A 20145-nucleotide genomic window follows, 5' to 3' on the forward strand; every position below is an offset into this window, starting at 1 on the left:
TAAAGCGAGCGCTCTAACAACAGATATAGATTTGTTTCCCAAGGGAGGGGGGGGGGGGGGGGGGGGGGGGGGGGGCATTTGTTTGAAATGAGACATTTTTAATTAAGCATTGTTGAATTTCAAATAAAATAGTTGGAGCGTACGCGTTATCTTTACAATAAAAACGTAATAATGAAAAATCAGTTTGTATTGGAAAAAAACGCCGATGGATGTAACATTGCTTGACGAACGTCAGAAATATACACTTGCGATGCTAGCGGAGGGTAGAGCAAGTGTTGGGTGAGGGGGAGGGAGCCGTAGATGACATCAGCCTGTTTTCCTTGCTCCAGACCAGAAACGGAAAACACGGAAATTATGACAAATGTTTTATCCATTTCCGTAATGTATATCTGGCAGCAGTAGCGACATTTCATCTGTTATTCGAAATTGAAAAACAGGTCCACGCGATTTAATTAAAATATTCAGTTTAAAAAAAAAAAAAAAACATTTTTCCAGATTAGTAGCACTGTTTATAATACATATATTATCAACGACAATGATACATGTATTATACTTGCAGTCCAAGTGTCAGAAATATGATCAGAATAGATTATTGATGAATGTAAAATTACATTAAAATGCATGCGATTTGCAGTCATTTAGTCTTCCACCCATTGATTGAAACATATTTTATTGCATATAAGGTACAAATGCATTGGGCACAAGTTATCCAACTTAAGAGGGCCTCTCCTAATAACATAAAATAATAACAATATGACAATATGCCAATAACGGCGACTACAACTATTACAAGAATATACAAAAATATACATCCATTCTGTAGTGTATATATCAACTATTGTATGTCGAATACAAAACAGCCTGCACATCAAATGTTACACTGTGTCAATACTTTAAAGGGACTGTCCCGAGTTTGCAGTTATTCTGAATTTCCCCACAGATTAATATCAGGTAAAAAAAATTACCACCATCCTGCATTAGAGTAAAAAAATAATAAACACATTGAAATATTTCACTGAAATTCTTAAAGGGACTGTCCTGCGTTTGCAGCCACTGTAAGATGTCTGCGATAACAGAGCCTTGTTGGCGACTACTGCGATAACAGAGCCTTGTTGGCGACTACTGCGATAACAGAGCCTTGTTGGCGACTACTGCGATAACAGAGCCTTGTTGGCGACTACTGTGATAACAGAGCCTTGTTGGCGACTACTGCGATAACAGAGCCTTGTTGGAGACTACTGTGATAACAGAGCCTTGTTGGAGACTACTGTGATAACAGAGCCTTGTTGGAGACTACTGCGTTAACACAGCCTTGTTGGAGACTACTGTAATAACAGAGCCTTGTTGGCGACTACTGCGATAACAGAGCCTTGTTGGCGACTACTGCGATAACAGAGCCTTGTTGGCGACTACTGCGATAACAGAGCCTTGTTGGAGACTACTGTGATAACAGAGCCTTGTTGGAGACTACTGCGATAACACAGCCTTGTTGGAGACTACTGTAATAACAGAGCCTTGTTGGCGACTACTGCGATAACAGAGCCTTGTTGGCGACTACTGCGTTAACACAGCCTTGTTGGAGACTACTGTGATAACAGAGCCTTGTTGGAGACTACTGTGATAACAGAGCCTTGTTGGAGACTACTGTGATAACAGAGCCTTGTTGGAGACTACTGTGATAACAGAGCCTTGTTGGAGACTACTGCGATAACAGAGCCTTGTTGGAGACTACTGTGATAACAGAGCCTTGTTGGAGACTACTGTGATAACAGAGCCTTGTTGGAGACTACTGCGATAACAGAGCCTTGTTGGAGACTACTGTGATAACAGAGCCTTGTTGGAGACTACTGTGATAACAGAGCCTTGTTGGAGACTACTGTGATAACAGAGCCTTGTTGGAGACTACTGCGATAACACAGCCTTGTTGGAGACTACTGTAATAACAGAGCCTTGTTGGCGACTACTGCGATAACAGAGCCTTGTTGGAGACTACTGCGATAACAGAGCCTTGTTGGAGACTACTGCGTTAACACAGCCTTGTTGGAGACTACTGCGATAACACAGCCTTGTTGGAGACTACTGTAATAACAGAGCCTTGTTGGCGACTACTGCGATAACAGAGCCTTGTTGGAGACTACTGTGATAACAGAGCCTTGTTGGAGACTACTGCGATAACACAGCCTTGTTGGAGACTACTGCGATAACAGAGCCTTGTTGGAGACTACTGTGATAACAGAGCCTTGTTGGAGACTACTGCGATAACACAGCCTTGTTGGAGACTACTGTAATAACAGAGCCTTGTTGGCGACTACTGCGATAACAGAGCCTTGTTGGCGACTACTGCGATAACAGAGCCTTGTTGGAGACTACTGCGATAACAGAGCCTTGTTGGAGACTACTGTGATAACACAGCCTTGTTGGAGACTACTGCGATAACACAGCCTTGTTGGCGACTACTGCGATAACAGAGCCTTGTTGGCGACTACTGTGATAACACAGCCTTGTTGGAGACTACTGCGATAACACAGCCTTGTTGGCGACTACTGCGATAACAGAGCCTTGTTGGCGACTACTGCGATAACAGAGCCTTGTTGGCGACTACTGCGATAACAGAGCCTTGTTGGCGACTACTGCGATAACAGAGCCTTGTTGGAGACTACTGCGATAACAGAGCCTTGTTGGAGACTACTGCGATAACAGAGCCTTGTTGGAGACTACTGCGATAACACAGCCTTGTTGGCGACTACTGCGATAACAGAGCCTTGTTGGCGACTACTGTGATAACACAGCCTTGTTGGAGACTACTGCGATAACAGAGCCTTGTTGGAGACTACTGTGATAACAGAGCCTTGTTGGAGACTACTGCGATAACACAGCCTTGTTGGAGACTACTGTAATAACAGAGCCTTGTTGGCGACTACTGCGATAACAGAGCCTTGTTGGAGACTACTGCGATAACAGAGCCTTGTTGGCGACTACTGCGATAACAGAGCCTTGTTGGCGACTACTGCGATAACAGAGCCTTGTTGGAGACTACTGCGATAACAGAGCCTTGTTGGAGACTACTGTGATAACAGAGCCTTGTTGGCGACTACTGCGATAACAGAGCCTTGTTGGCGACTACTGCGATAACAGAGCCTTGTTGGAGACTACTGTGATAACAGAGCCTTGTTGGCGACTACTGCGATAACAGAGCCTTGTTGGCGACTACTGCGATAACAGAGCCTTGTTGGAGACTACTGCGATAACAGAGCCTTGTTGGCGACTACTGCGATAACAGAGCCTTGTTGGAGACTACTGCGATAACAGAGCCTTGTTGGAGACTACTGCGATAACAGAGCCTTGTTGGAGACTACTGTGATAACAGAGCCTTGTTGGAGACTACTGCGATAACAGAGCCTTGTTGGAGACTACTGCGATAACAGAGCCTTGTTGGCGACTACTGCGATAACAGAGCCTTGTTGGAGACTACTGCGATAACAGAGCCTTGTTGGCGACTACTGCGATAACAGAGCCTTGTTGGAGACTACTGCGTTAACAGAGCCTTGTTGGCGACTACTGCGTTAACAGAGCCTTGTTGGCGACTACTGCGATAGCAGAGCCTTGTTGGTGACTGCTGTTTCATACTAAATAAATTTTTTTGTTTAGAATACCAGTGTCTGTATATCGAATGCGTTTGCGATCGTATACTAATGTTTGTAGCACTCAAGGTTTTACTTTAGCTCGTGATATATATTCTTTCGTACGTACGAAATTATTGGGAGGTAAAATCCGGTTTGGGCTACTATAAGCATTAGGACAACAACAAACACCTTGTAAATACAGACGCTGATATTCTAAATAAGAACATGTTTTTAATTTGTATGTTACGTCATCGAAAAAGCTCTATTAGTCGGAAACATTTTACAATGGTTGTAAACTCAGGACTGTCCCTTTAAGGCCTGTTTGTATCTCATCCTCCGCGTTCTGTTTTCACTGTTCTCCAGTATACCGGTTTTTAAGTGCCATCTTTACGAGTATGTAATACCCGCTCCTGAAGTAAAACGCACACGGCCCGTCATGGAAAAACATTTACATGTTAATGCTGTTTACTTATACCGTGTGTTACGACTCAGGTATACTATGTATTAATTGCTGCTGCTTTTCCTGATCAAAGTTCCCGGATTTTTATACGATTAAATCGTAACTGAGAAGAGACACGATAAAAAAAAAAAAAACCCACCCCACCCTCCGCCCCGCCAAACCAAAATAATTTCTCCACTTCATGACCTCAAAACACGAAATAAAGAAGGAAAATTTATTATGCAAAGTACCTGTATCTTTATTATCTATGATAAGTTGATTTTCATGGTTATAATCCAAGTAAGGATCAGGCACGCTATTCTGGGCCCATATTCCCGGTATCTGAGCTGTTTGTTGACATCCAATAGCAGATCATTAATTAATCAATGTGCCCTAGTGGTGTCGTTAAACAAAACAAACTTTAACTGTCTAGGACAGCCGGTTAATATTTAGTTGATATTGGTTAGTAACCGGCCTCATTGGTGTCGTTGTTAAGCCATCAGACATAAGGCTGGTAGGTACAGGGTTCGTAGCCCGATACCGGCTCCCAACCAGAGCGAGTTTCAACGACTCAATGGGTAGGTGTAAGACCACTGCACCATCTTACCATTATTTCTCTCACTAACAACTAACAACTAACCCAGACAGACAGCCCAGATAGCTGAGGTGTGTGCCCAGGGCAGCGTGCATGAACCTTAGTTGGATATTAGTTGAAATGAAATGTCGAGGACAGGGGGTTAACAGTTAGTTGTTATTGGTTAGTGGGAGAGAAATCGGCGCAGTGGCCACACAGCTGCCCATGTACGTCAGTGGTAAAGCGCTCTACTGAGGCACAGTGGTATTTCCCCCATCCCAAATAGGGTATCAAAGGTCGTGCAATGTGTTGTCTTGTATTAGGGAAAGTGCATATAAAAGACCCATACATCAAGTGGCGCAATAACCGCGAATTGGACACCAACGGTTTAAGATATGTCGGTAAACAAATATTCCTTTCCTTTGAAACATATTCCAAGCAGGGCGTTCATTTTAAGATGCAGCTTGTACTACCAAAATATATCAATATATGAGTTCTTGTATATATGGGCTTATGGCCTTACATATAATAAAACAATTGAATTGAATATAATAATTGAATTATAGTTGCCGGGATTCGAACCCAGTACCTACCTACCAGATTTCAACCCCCCCAGACAATGTATCCATCGCAGCGCCGAGCGTGGTGTTTGTTTAAACTACATACACCCTGTAAACCTTCCCTTTATCGTCTTTCAATCCATTAGATTAATCCCAGATGATCGATCATCCAATATGGAATATTGACTCAGTCTGACTAGTTAGTGTCCCGGGGAAGACACACAGGAACCCTTATTTAGTTACACAACAATCTGGAGACATTTTTCATGTTCATTTCAACTGATTTTCCTGCTTATATCCAATTAAGGTTCAAGCACGCTGCCATGGACACACACACACCCCTCAGCTATCTGGCCTGTCTGTCCAGGACAGTGGGTTAGTTGTTAATGGTTAACGAGAGAGAGAGAGAGAGAGAGAGAGAGAGAGAGAGAGAGAGAGAGAGAGAGAGAGAGAGAGAGAGAGAGGGTGTAGTGGCCTTACACCTACCCACTGAGTCGTTAAAACTCGCTTTGGGTGGGAGTCGGTACCGGGCTGCGAACCCTGTATCTTATGGTCTGATGTCTTAACCACGACGCCACCTACGCCGGTTAATCTGGAGACTGCTCCACTGATAAAAACATATTGTATTGCACATACCAAATAAAAGGATCGGTTAACGAGTGCTAACTTACAAGCCCCCCCCTCCCCCCTCCCCCTCCCCTCTCCTTAAAGTTCGATTATGACCGTTCATTTATGACACATTTTATGTATTTGTAATTTTAAATTTTATTTCTTTCTTCTACATTTTAAATATGTTTGTTATTATGTGTTATAGAAACTATACAATTGCGAGTCTATTACAAACGTATAGATTGAAAAAAAATTAAATTAATAATAATAAAATATGTTATAATACATATGCATATGTCTGTTTTGTCTTTCCGTCGATTACTGACGTGGATTATTGTCCATTACCGGCCTCGGTGGTGTCGTGGTTAAGCTATCGGACATAAGGCTGGTAGGTACTGGGTTCGCAGCCCGGTACCGGCTCCCACCCAGAGCGAGTTTTAACGACTCAGTGGGTAGGTGTAAATACCACTACACCCTCTTCTCTCTCACTAACCACTAACCACTAACAACTAACCCTTTGTCTTTCTGTATTTTAATCTGCATACACGTAAATAAATAATTTATCTGTCTGTTTGTCTGTGATACAATATGGTACAGATCCAAACACCGGCAGATACCTGCACAATTAATCGTCTGAAATATAAGATAGGTGTATGTGTTTGTTCGTTACAGAAACAAATTTAATGTGTATATTTTCGTCCGTTATCAAAAACAGATAAATCTGCCTATTATTAAAAACATTTAATTGCATTTTAAAACCATATTTGAGCCAGATGTTTTTATTTCAGAACTTTTTAATTTCAAGATGTCTGTTTCGTCTTGTGTTCGTCTAAATTCACCGGCCTCGGTGGCGTCGTGGTTAGGCCATCGGTCTACAGGCTGGTAGGTACTGGGTTCGGATCCCAGTCGAGGCATGGGATTTTTAATCCAGATACCGACTCCAAACCCTGAGTGAGTTCTCCGCAAGGCTCAATGGGTAGGTGTAAACCACTTGCACCGACCAGTGATCCATAACTGGTTCAACAAAGGCCATGGTTTGTGCTATCCTGCCTGTGGGAAGCGCAAATAAAAGATCCCTTGCTGCCAATCGGAAGAGTAGCCCATGTAGTGGCGACAGCGGGTTTCCTCTCAAAATCTGTGTGGTCCTTAACCATATGTATGACGCCATATAACCGTAAATAAAATGTGTTGAGTGCGTCGTTAAATAAAACACTTCTTTCTTTCTTTCTTTCTTTCATCTAAATTCGGCGAAAGAAAACGAAATAGAGATTTTATTAAAATAAAGCATTCCTGTTAGAGAAGAGCGCGTGTATTGTGCTTTTTTTTTGCAATCGTAATATAGTTTAGCAGGGTTTTTATAATTTATTTTTATTATCAATAATCAGAAGAATTAAACATATCAATAAGCCGTAATACCTATTTCAGTAGTAAACAATATTCTACCTAAACCAGCAGATAATGAATAACGTGTGTGTGTGTGTGTGTGTGTGTGTGTGTGTGTGTGTATGTGTGTGTGTATGTGTATGTGTGTGTATGTGTGTATGTGTGTGTGTATGTGTATGTGTGTGTATGTGTGTATATGTGTATGTGTGCGTGTGCATGTATGTGTGTGTACGTTTGTATGTATATGTGTGCGTGCGTGTGTATGTATGTGTACGCATGTATGTATCTGTGTGTGTGTGTGTGTGGTGTGTATGTGTATCTGTAAGTGTATTTGTATGTGTATGTATGTGCGTGTATGTATGTATGTGTACGTGTGTGCGTGTGCGTGTATGTGTATGTATGTGTGTGTAGTGTGTGTGTAGTGTGTGTATGTGTATGTGTGTGTGTGTATGGGTGTGTATGTGTGTGTTTGTGTGTATATTTGTGTACGTGCGTTTGTATGTTTTTGTGCGTGTGCGTGTATGTGTGTGTGCATGTGTGTGTGTGTTTAGATCCGTGTGATGACTGTGAGTGATATTATTGGTTAATATTTGAAATATTTGTTATCGGCGTGTGTGTGTGTGTGTATGTGTGTGTATGTGCGTATGTGTATGTGTGTGTGTGTATGTGTGTGTGTGTGTATGTGTGTATATGTGTATGTGTGTGTATGTGTGTATATGTGTATGTGTGCGTGTGCATGTATGTGTGTGTATGTATATGTGTGCATGCGTGTGTATGTATGTGTGTGTACGCGTGTATGTATCTGTATGTGTGTGTGTGTATGTGTATCTGTAAGTGTATATTTGTATGTGTATGTGTATGTATGTGCGTGTATGTATGTATGTGTACGTGTCTGCGTGTGCGTGTATGTGTATGTATGTGTGTAGTGTGTGTGGTGTGTGTATGTGTATGTATGTGTGTGTGTGTATGTGTGTGTTTATGTGTATATTTGTGTACGTGCGTGTGTATGTTTTTGTGCGTGTGCGTGCGTGTGTGTACGTGCGTGTGCATGTGTGCATGTGTGTGTGTGTTTAGATCCGTGTGATGACTGTGAGAGATATTATTGGTTAATATTTGAAATATTTGTTATCGGCGAACTCCATAATGTTTGACGTCCAATAGCCGATGATTAATTAATTAATGTACTATAGTGTTGATAAACAAAAGAAACTTTAAACTCTCCTGGTTTAACTTCACTGTACTGAACGTAAAGCTCACTTTAAGCAAGCACCGGACACACACACGTTCGTGTTTTGAAAAATGACGTTTCAGTAACGCGGCTCGCGATATCTCGACCATCTTTCCGGTGCAACACAAGGGCACCGCGAGCGTGGTGGGGGCTTCCTAGTAGGCCGTTAATAAATACATCACTCGCGCGACCTCCAGCTTTTTACAATTAACCCGTGAAATCTTACATGAAAATCATATTAGAAGATGGGCTTGTTCCCCAATCACCCGAGCCGACCCGTGGCTCCCGTTGTTGATTAATAGGCGCAGGAAAATCAAGTCCAAATGTTGGAGATGAAACGCCAAAAAAATAAAACGAAGGCGCATAACGTAGCGAACACGGAGGTTTTCGGTGCCGAGTCGTGTGTTCCGTGCGAAGACGGAGACTTCCCGAGATGTATGAGCGATGTTATCTAGTCACAACATCTATTAACGTAATTACACCCATCGTAAAAGATGAAGAAAAAAGGTGGTGATAGATAACGTAGGAAGCCAGGCTTGATGTAAGATTGATGTCATAATTGTTAGATGGGTTTTGACTGGTAGCAAGACGCAAGCAATTAGAAAGAAAAAAAAGGATACATTATGTTAATCTTATGATAATATCTCTTCTTTTTAAAGACACTAACTCTTGTTATGAGTGTAAAATAATTTTGAGTATTACAGCCTTTTTCCTGTTAAATTATAAATAACCATTTCCTTAAACTATCACTTCCGGTAAATCCAATCAGTGTCTAGTTGTCATGGTGTTTGCAGCAGCTTCAAATGCATTTTATGCCAAAAGTATCTCAGGAAGTAGGTGCAGTGACTTTAACATAATCTGAGTTGCTCGCTGAGTTACTCTGCCTTCACTGAGTAAACGTCCCATGTGCTTTACGATCACAGCATTCCACCCCGTCACCGAATTCATCTGCTCGCCGCTCTGTAAATAAATAACTGTTATAATAAGGTGCTTTACGATCACAGCATTCCACCCCGTCACCGAATTCATCTGCTCGCCGCTCTGTAAATAAATAACTGTTATAATAAGGTGCTTTACGATCACAGCATTCCACCCCGTCACCGAATTCATCTGCTCGCCGCTCTGTAAATAAATAACTGTTATAATAAGGTGCTTTACGATCACAGCATTCCACCCCGTCACCGAATTCATCTGCACGCCGCTCTGTAAATAAATAACTGTTATAATAAGGTGCTTTACGATCATAGCATTCCACCCCGTCACCGAATTCATCTGCACACCGTCCTTGTAAATAAATAACTGTTATAATAAGGTGCTTTACGATCATAGCATTCCACCCCGTCACCGAATTCATCTGCACACCGTCCTTGTAAATAAATAACTGTTATAATAAGGTGCTTTACGATCATAGCATTCCACCCCGTCACCGAATTCATCTGCACGCCGCTCTGTAAATAAATAACTGTTATAATAAGGTATTTTACGATCATAGCATTCCACCCCGTCACCGAATATATCTGCACGCCGCTCTGTAAATAAATAACTGTTATAATAAGGTGCTTTACGATCATGTACACTACTGATTGCTTTTCTAAACATAAAAAGTAGATAGGAAAATAACCCATCATAGATATTATATGTAGCGCTTTTACTCTTTAAGTACATAGGTATTATGACGTATGGTCTGCAGTGCGTTGTACATTTTTGTAAAGTAATGTAGAAATTCCGTTAAAATGAACATCAGTAAAGACAGTTGTTGAATGAAATTATGAATTCCTAACTGCTGGCGACAAGAAAGACGTTTAAACTTCCCTCAGCTCAATTAAACATGACAACGCAATTTAGATATCCTTTCAGCGCATTACCGTTTGATGTTAGACCACTTCTTGGCAACGGCAAAGAGCCGCACGCAATTTATTATCGTTCATCCTTTCCGGACTCTTTAGTCTTATTTATGTTTTTATTTATGTCACAGGAATTTTATTTGTGTATGAGAAATAAAGTGATGTCGGTTGCTGTAAGTCTGAAATGTAAGAAACGTTTCCGTTAATATAGACGTGTTTTTCCGTTATTCATTTCTCCTATCACCATTTTATCTGTTCACATATATATATATATATATATATATATATATATATATATAAAATGAATTTGCTTTTAACTTTTCTCCGCAAAATAGTGTTATTTATATATTAATTGTCTTGTTGTATATTGTAAATGTAACAGTGTAAAATGCTTGTCAAATAATATTCTAAGTAAAAGGTACCCAACTTCAGAGTCCTAGTTCTGGAAGAGAAATATGGTTTCTCCAGGGGGTAATATGGGACAATTATATTATTATATAACTTTTATTCTTAATGTATATATAGAGGATATTCTGGGTTTTTTTTGGGTCAAATATGATTTATATCTCATCGAGTGAAGTTTGCAATCATATCTCACGAGTCGCGTTTGCGCGACGAGTGTGATATGATTGCAAACTTCACAAGAAACATGAAAGTTGCAAACTTGCAAACTTCACAAAAAACATGAAATTTTCTATTTATTATATAACTTTTGGCAATTTACCTTTATTTTTTAAAATGTCAACAGCAAAATAGTTCCAGCTTTCTACAGTGACGATAACACATTTTAGAGTGAAATAGTGAAATTGTCACTCTAAAATGTATTATTGTCACTGAGTGACTGATAACACTTTTATTTCACTGATTTTTAAAGATATTTCACTAAATGTTATATAATAAATGTATATATTTAACCATTGTTTGACACATAATAACCGTATGTGTTTTTTGTGCTGGGGTGTAGTTAAATATTCATTCATTCATTCATTCATTTTGTGAATTTAACAAATAAAGATGTTTAAGTAACTGAATGACATTCGATTCCAAAAGTATTGGCTATTCTTATTTTAAAGGAACATTCTCGAGTTTGCTGCATTGTAAGATGTTTCCGACTAATAAAATAGTTCTACGATTAAACTTACATGTTAAATATATTTTCTTGTTTAGAATATCAGTTTCTGTATATTCAATGTGTTTCTGGTCGTCTTAATATTTGTAAGAAGCCCAAACTGGATTTTGTCTTCAAATAATTTCGTACGTACGAAAAAATCTTTTTTTAGGAAATAAAATGAAATATAACCTAGTACAAATATTAGAACGACCAGAAACACGTTTAATATACAGCCACTAATAATTTATGCAGAAAAATATATTTGATATGTAATTACAGTTTTCAAAATGTCTCTGTTAGTCAATAACATCTGAAATATTGCAGCAAACTCAGGAATGTCCCTTTAAAATATAATTCTATTTTATATAATAAATGTATAAAACATTTCTGCTTCCCTCCTATTATCTACAATAATATACAGGTAATATAATCAAACTCACAAATAAGTAACTTAAAAAAAAAAAAAATGTTTTTAAACACGTCGTTAATCAAATTAATAAATGTACATAATTTCTTTATATTTGATATTTTTGAGGAGTTAAATAGCTGACTTAATTTAAAGGTGTTGGGTCTGATATAGAAATATTTCTGATTATACTTCACTGAAATAAGTAATATATATCTTTTTCAGGCAAGTACAGAAGGTAGTTTTTACATTCATGTTTTTTTTTAAATATCCTATAGGTAATGCATTTTGGATAAGAGTTTTAGAGTCTATCTGGAAAAAAACGGATGAATGTAGTTTTAAAAAAATGCTGACATACCCTACGTAATTCGTTTTCAGCACATCCCTTCAAAAACACAATTGTCGTCATTTAGAAAAAGAAATACATTGAAAAGTCATTTATATTATTTTTATTCGTTGTCGCATATACTTCTACTTCTCAGCGGCGAAGCGTAAATAAATATAAACACAGAAGTGACTAATGTTTAAGGGATGTTTAGTATTTGTGTTAGGTAATGACTCTTGTTTCCACGGTCATGCGGGTCATAGATAAACTTAAATTTAACGAGTATTTTTTAATCTTTGACACTTACAAAAATGTTGAAGTTCGTTTTGTTTAACGACACCACTTGAGCACATTGATTTGGTAATCATCGGCTATTAGATTTCAAACATTTAATAATTTTTATATATAGTCTTAGAGAGGAAACCCTCTACATTTTCCCATTAGTAGCAATGGATCTTTTATATTATATCAATTCATTTATTAACGTTGAACATTTACAGTTCATCAGTTATACATACATACATACATACATACATACATACATACATACATACATACATACATACATCTTTTATATGAACCACCCCACAGGTACGAAAGCACACACCAAGGCCTTTGGTAGACCAGTCGTGGTGCATTGGAAATGTTTGACATCCAATAGCCGATGATTAATAAATCAGTGTGCTCTAGTGGTGTCGTTAAACTTTGGGGCACTGGGGCAAGAAATAACCCAATGGTTTGACACTTATATGTATTAAAAAACAAATTCGTTATTTATACCATGCAGTTAAAGTTAAGATATTTTACTTTAGACTGTAAAGTTTCATTAGCACGAATTCAGTTCAGTCGAACTTTTTTCTGCATAAAATTATTTTGTTAGCAAGAAGTGGGGCGGGATTTAGCCCAGTGGTAAAACTCACGTCTGACGTGCGGACGTTCTGGGATCGATCCCAGTTGTTGGGCCCATTTGGCTATTTCTCGTCCCAGCCAGCGCACCACGACTGGTATATCAAAGGACATGGTATGTGCTAATCTGTCTGTGGGATAGTGCATCTTATGTTTTGAATATACTGAAAAAAGTAGGCTAACCAGTTTAAAATGGCAAATATTGTTGATCCCACCAACAATTAAATTTCGTACACGTGGTTCTACATTATTTTATTTAGGTAATTAAAAACCCCAATTGGTTTTGAAAATATATATTCTTATCAACGTTGTAATTTTCCATTTATTCGTAATCGCAAAAATTACTTTTGGGAAAACGCAATATTGCAGAATGTACTTACTGTCATGTCATTTACGACATTACAATAGCCGTGAGAAAAAAAATGTGTTGAATTCGTTTAAAAAGTCAGCTCTTTATCGTTATTTTTTTATTATTCCATGTATTGTGTATCCTGCATCAGTTTTATACTCTCTCTCTCTCTCTCTCTCTCTCTCTCTCTCTCTCTCTCTCTCTCTCTCTCTCTCTCTCTCTCTCTCTCTCTCCATTTTCAGCTGTAAAGCTATATTTTATTGTAACATTTGTTTATTTACTATCAGTTAAAAGACTTGAATTCGTTTGTGGCCTTCTATTTTCAGTATTAACCTTTATTAATATCTGTGTTCTCTTCTGTCCAAAATACTTTCCAATTAGTCGGATAAAAAACACTTTTTGCAACAACTTTTAAAAAACCACATCAGTCTTTATAATAACTCTGTTTCTTTAGACATAAATTTGAAAAATATCTGAGGGAAGACCTCATACCTCTCTCCAAAATGCACTGCGTTTTTTTTTTTTTTAACATTTCTAAAGATCATGTGTAGGGATTTGAGCTCCTCCCCCCACCCCTACCCCCCCCCCCCCACAAAGTAAAACAAAACAAAAAACCGGCCCACTACCACGCATAAAATTTGTAATAATCTCTTCTCCATTTTTTTTTTTTTTTTTTGGAAGAGCCACCAAACGAATTGTTGGTGCTTTATCCCACACCACAGGAGCTCTGGTCACCGAATCTCTTTGACTGGACTCCCTGCTGTCAAGATTTATGTGGTCTCGTCACCGACACGCAGTACCAAGACGAGATAACCAAATGTTTGCGATATTCCACGAAACTAGCCGGCAAACGGATAGGGCGTTTTTGCATAATCGTCTGCTTCCTTCCTTCTGGCGCGAAACCACCCGGGCCGAGGATTAAACAGAGGAAGTGATACCATTGTCACTGTCCACCCTCCGGCTCTGTCAGGTTATTATTAGAAAAGTTCAAGTTAAAACGCGGTGAACTTTTATAAAATATTACACTTATTTAGTGAACACTGGAGTAAGGAATTATTAAATTGCAACCATAAGCGTGTTGGATCATGGGGAGGTAGAGGCTGTTGGGGCCATTAGTCTTCCACAAATAAAAACTTCAGGCAAAGACTTGAGTCCAGTGTTCTGATACATAATATTGGGATACTTTCTTTATTTATATTTTTATTGTCTGAGGTGTGTTATTTGATTGTTAATATATTTGTAGCTAATACGTTTTTGATAAGATGATACCGCTTGGATTTTAAAAAAAAGAGAAGATATTGCACGATGAAAATTGTATTTTATTAGGAACATAAATGGTTCACGACAACATTTATACTAATATTGGGCAAGGACAGCACGCGCAACAACAGTATTTGTATTTATTTCATTTTGCGAGATATAATTATCAGTCCGATATTAAAATAAATGTTGGTGAATCATTTATGTTCCGAATAAAATACAGTTTTCGTTGTATTTTAGTTATTATCATTATTATTATTATTATTATTATTATTATTATTTATTATTATTATAATTAATTATTATTTTTGATATGATTAAAGTCCAGGTGATATCATCGTATTAAAAATGTTTATAATTGTAATTATATGATTATTAAAAAATCCCCGCCCCCAAAAAGAATAAACAAAACAAAACAAAAAATAAAAAACCATCATGAGCCATATTCCATTAAATTTGATCGTCCATCGATCCATACATCCATCCACAAACCATCCATCGATCCATCCATCAATTCATCAATTCATCCATCCATCCATCCATCCATAAACCATCCATCCATCCATCCATCCATAAACCATCCATCCATCCATACATCCATCCACAAACCATCCATCCATCCATCCATCAATTCATCAATTCATCCATCCATCCATCCATCCATAAACCATCCATCCATCCATCCATCCATAAACTATCCATCCATCCATCCATCAATTCATCCATCCATCCATCCATCCATCCATAAACCATCCATCCATACATCCATCCACAAACCATCCATCCATCCATCAATTCATCCATCAATCCATCCATCCATCCATCCATCCATCCATAAACCATTCATTCATACATCCATCCACAAACTATCCATCAATCCATCCATCCATCCATCCATCCATAAACCATCCATCCATACATCCATCCATCCATCCATCCATCCATCCATAAACCATCCATCCATCAATCCATCCATAACCTATTCATCCATCCATCCATCCATCCATCCATCCATCCATAAACCATCCATCCATAAACCATCCATCCATCCATCCATCCATAAACCATCCATTCATCTATCCATCCATCCATCCATCCATCTATCTATCCATCCATCCATCAATTCATTTTGTCTGTCCGTTCACCTTTTCACTTGCCCATCCCTCTTAGAGTCCATCTCCCTTATTAATTAATTATTTTATTTTACCAGTAAAACAACTACTAGTACATGCATTTGTAATCATAGAATTGTATCCCTCACTGTAAATTGTGACGGTAGTACTAAACCAAATAACTTCCGGTTGGGTCAAAGTTCGAGGTGCACCCAACTTTTGATAGAGAAGTTAACACCTCAAGTCCAGTTTCATCTGGGCAAAAAATGTATGCTATTTTATTTAATCTAGTACCTCTGTGTCAAGTAGCTTTGTGCTTGAAACATGTATGTACCTGTACAAAAAATAACTAACATTTTGTGCGGAACTAGGTTAGTCATAGACGCTACCCATTATCTCTGAAATGAGCAACTTGACCCCCATTTTTTTCTTATTCACTTTAAGGATTAGGGGTGGTAGTATTTATATCTGTGGTGTTTATGTCGATTGCTACGCTGCAGGTAGGAGTTTTAGCCGCATATGTTACTATTGTTGTCTGTGGGATTTCATTTGGTAGTATACACCCTATAATAAACATATACATGTAATTACATTATACCAGACCACACACATAATAAGCGGCATAAGATACACGGTGTAATTCTCAAACAAATGCACGAATTACCATGCCTCTCTGAAGACGCCCGCCCTACACGTTTTCTTCCACCATACCCTGTTAATCTCTGCTCCAGTGTGCGACGTGCCAAGAGGTACCAGGCTTTTCAACAAGTCCAGTGTTTGACTAGAGGACTGGATCTTAGACTTGCTGGTGTCTGGTCGTGTTCTGCCTGTCATAACTGGGAGGGGACATGCATCATACTGGCTGTTTACACACCCGGCTAATGGCGGGCTACCCGTTTAAGCACTCTCGCGCATTCATCCAGCCACTTGACTCTGTGGATAGACTTGTTGAGATACCATGTCGCACTAATAATGAAGCCGGATTAAAGCCGATCACTCTTTTTTCTTTTTTCGTCCGTTCTTGAAACACACGTAATAACATATTCATAGTCGAGACGTTTCTGCGTTGTATGGGGCGGGACGTAACACAGTGGTAAAGGCGTCCGCTTAATGCGCGGTCGGTCTGGGATCGTTCCCTGTTGGTGGGCTAGTTCTTGTTCCAGCCAGTGCACCACGACTGGTATATGAAAGGCAGAGGTATGTGCTATCCTGTCTGTGGGATGATGTATATAACAGATCCCTTGCTACTAGTGGAAACTATATGTCAAAATTACCAAATGTTTGACATCCAATAGCCGACGATTAATAAATCAATATGCTCTAGTGGTGTCATTAAACAAAACAAATGTTTAACACTTAATGCATAGCGTTTGCAGTTTAATACGAACAATTAAACTATATACATATGTACATACGTACATCTACTACAATTTTATTTTTGCTTTTAAATTTTTTTTTTTTTTTATGTATTTATAAATACATTAGTGTGTGAACGTCTCTCTTACAGAGAGAGAGAGAGAGAGAGAGAGAGAGAGAGAGAGAGAGAGAGAGAGAGAGAGAGAGAGAGAGAGAGAGAGAGAGAGAGAGAGAGAGTTAGTGATTGCGTGTGTTGTTCCGAACCCACTGAGTTATAACCAGTGACTGTATGTGTTGTTCCAAACCTAGTGTGTTATAACTAGTGACTGCATGTGTTGTTCTGAACCCAGTGCATTATAACTAGTGACTGTGTGCGTGTTGTACCAAACTCAGTGTATTATAGCTAGTGATTTGGTGTGTGTGTGTGTGTGTGTGTGTGTGTGTGTGTGGTGATAATCACTAGTGATTATTTGTGTTTTGTTTACTTCCAGAACCAGTGTGCTATCACTAGTGATTATGTATGTTTTGTTTACTTCCAGAACCAGTGATCACACAGCACCAGCAGCTGGAGATAGGTCAGCTGAGTAGCAGCATCAACACCACGACGACGTCGTCATCCAGTGACGTTGAGAAGACGAAGACGTCGTCGACGAGCTCGGAGAGTTCCAGCGAGTGCCAGCTCCTCAAACAGAGACAGAAGAGAAAACCGCGCGTCTTGTTCTCCCAGGCGCAGGTCTATGAGCTGGAGCGCAGGTTCAAACAACAGAGGTACCTGTCGGCGCCGGAGAGAGAACAGTTGGCCAACATGCTCAAACTCACCTCCACGCAGGTGAAAATCTGGTTTCAGAACCGCCGCTACAAGTGCAAAAGACAGAGACAGGACAAGAGTTTAGAGTTATCGGCCATGCAGCCGCCGCGCCGCGTGGCGGTTCCGGTGTTGGTGCGGGACGGAAAACCGTGCATGGGACAGAACATGAACACGCCCTACTCCGCCCCTTACAATGTTAACCCTTTCGCTTACTCTGGTCCAGCGTACAACAGCGTGTCGAATCACATGACGCAGGTGAATCAAATACAGCAGCAGGGCTACGTGCAGCAGCCCATCCACCAGGGGATTCGCTCCTGGTAGTGGTGGTGGTGGTGGTGGTGGTAGTGGAGTCAAACTGATGCACCAGAGACGGCGAAGTTGACCCGTGGAAAATTATGACGTATTTAGCAGTCGGCGATAGAACGTTATACGAAATACGAAACTAACAGTTTACACAGCTCAGGTAGCTCATCGTGAGCGTGACAAACGGAACGGATTTATGTTCGAATTCAAGGAGGGCAGAAAATGCGATACAGTTTTGTCCGTATCATGTGAAAAGACACCGAGTGCGTACTTTATTTTCCGTTTCGGATTGTCGGGAGAGCAGAACATTCGGTTCCCCTTCTGCATTTTACAAGACGTCGAGGCAGTAGGTTTATGTAAATGTGTATGATACTTGCGCATGTGCCTCTTAACCAAAAACAAATGTACTTGTGTACAGTTTTCGTTGCCTTTCTTTGTGTGTGGGTTCACAACAATTTACGACTGCGAAAATGACGTGTACGTCAACATGATTGCAAAGGTTACTTTTTCTGCGCTTTGCTTGGCTACAGGCGTTGCGTGTTTGTTTCATATTTTTATTTCAGATTTGTTTAGCCAGCAAATCTAACATAAATTAAACCTTTTCTCTTATGGGTTGTTTTCTTCTTCTCTTCATTCGTTTTAGAATGGGGCGGTACGTAGCCTAGTGGTAAAACGCTCGCTTGATGCGCGGTCGGTCTAGGATCGATCCCCGTTGGTGGCCCACTGGGCTATTTCTCGTTCCAGCCTGTGTATCACTACTGATATATTAAAGGCCGTGGTATGTGCTATCCTGTCTGTGAGATGGTGCATATAAAAGAGCCCTTGCTACTAATGGAAAAAATGTAGCGGGTTTCCTCTCTAAGACTATATGTCCAAATTACCAAATGTTTGACATCCAATACCCGATGATTTATAAATCAATGTGCTCTAGTATTGTCGTTAAACAAAGCAAACTTCGTTGGATATTGCATGTTGTTTTTATATAAAAAAATAATATCTCAATTATATAATTACCATATAATTTGTTGGAAGTTAGTGCCTAAATTGCTAAAATTGTCCAAGTGGATTATTGAATTATGGACTGCACACTGTTTCTGGTAGTTTATTTATTTATCATAACTGTGAACTGGATATATTAATATTTTCATGTATGTTTCCTGATGTAGACTGTACATGTTGTGAGTTGTGTTTGTGTCGATAAATACAACACTTCAGAATTATATCAATAGTATACAATATCTAAGTATTATCTATTTATATATTATATGGATATACTTGGCGAACTTCTGTAAATATAGTTAAAAGATATAAACTTTTTCTGTTCCAATCTATACCAAAATCACCGAATGTTTCACAACGTTCGACATTTTGTTGATAAATGTAAAGTTTGATTTGTTTAACGACACCACTAGAGCACATTGATTTATTAATCATCGGCTCTTGGATGTCAACCATCTGGTAATTTTTACATGGGGAGAGGAAACCCGCTACAGTTTTTCATTAGTAGGAAGCGATTTTTTTTTTATATGCACCATCCCACTGACAGAATAGCACATACCACAGTCTCTGATATGCCAGTTGTGGTGAACTGGCTAGAACAATGAATAGCTCAATGGGTCCACCGATGGGGGTCGATCCTAGACCGACCGCACAACAAGCCAGAGCTTTACCACTGAGCTACGTCCCGGCCCTTCCCCCTTTTTGTTGTTCATAAAGAAATAAAGCAAGAAGAATTGTATTTTGACTTTTTATTACATAAGATCTTAGTAACTACGGAGATTCGTTTTACAAATGTGTCGAATTAGAACTGGGTCTGTGCGAGTTACCAGTGTGTGCCTGGAGACCTAGGGCGTAATTCACAAAACTCTCTTAGGCTCTGTTAGACAACAAAGCATCCTCTTTGCAAGTATTTTAGCACTGCACTGTGAGATCGCAAAGTTGCGAGAGTT

At 39.3% G+C, this 20145-nt stretch overlaps 1 protein-coding gene across 1 annotated transcript in view; it reads left to right on the forward strand.

Moving 5' to 3' along the window:
• Window positions 1-18805, forward strand: part of LOC121383231 (homeobox protein Nkx-2.5-like) — a 27693-nt gene extending 8888 nt beyond the window's left edge. Inside the window, exon 2 of the mRNA XM_041513124.1 lies at window positions 17625-18805. Within this exon, the coding sequence (XP_041369058.1) occupies window positions 17625-18214 (590 nt within the window). The 3' untranslated portion in view covers window positions 18215-18805. The remainder of the gene's footprint in view (window positions 1-17624) is intronic.
• The last annotated feature ends 1340 nt before the right edge of the window (window positions 18806-20145 follow it).

The sequence above is a fragment of the Gigantopelta aegis genome, chromosome 10 (genome assembly GCF_016097555.1).
Source record: "Gigantopelta aegis isolate Gae_Host chromosome 10, Gae_host_genome, whole genome shotgun sequence".
NCBI classification, from domain to species: domain Eukaryota; kingdom Metazoa; phylum Mollusca; class Gastropoda; order Neomphalida; family Peltospiridae; genus Gigantopelta; species Gigantopelta aegis.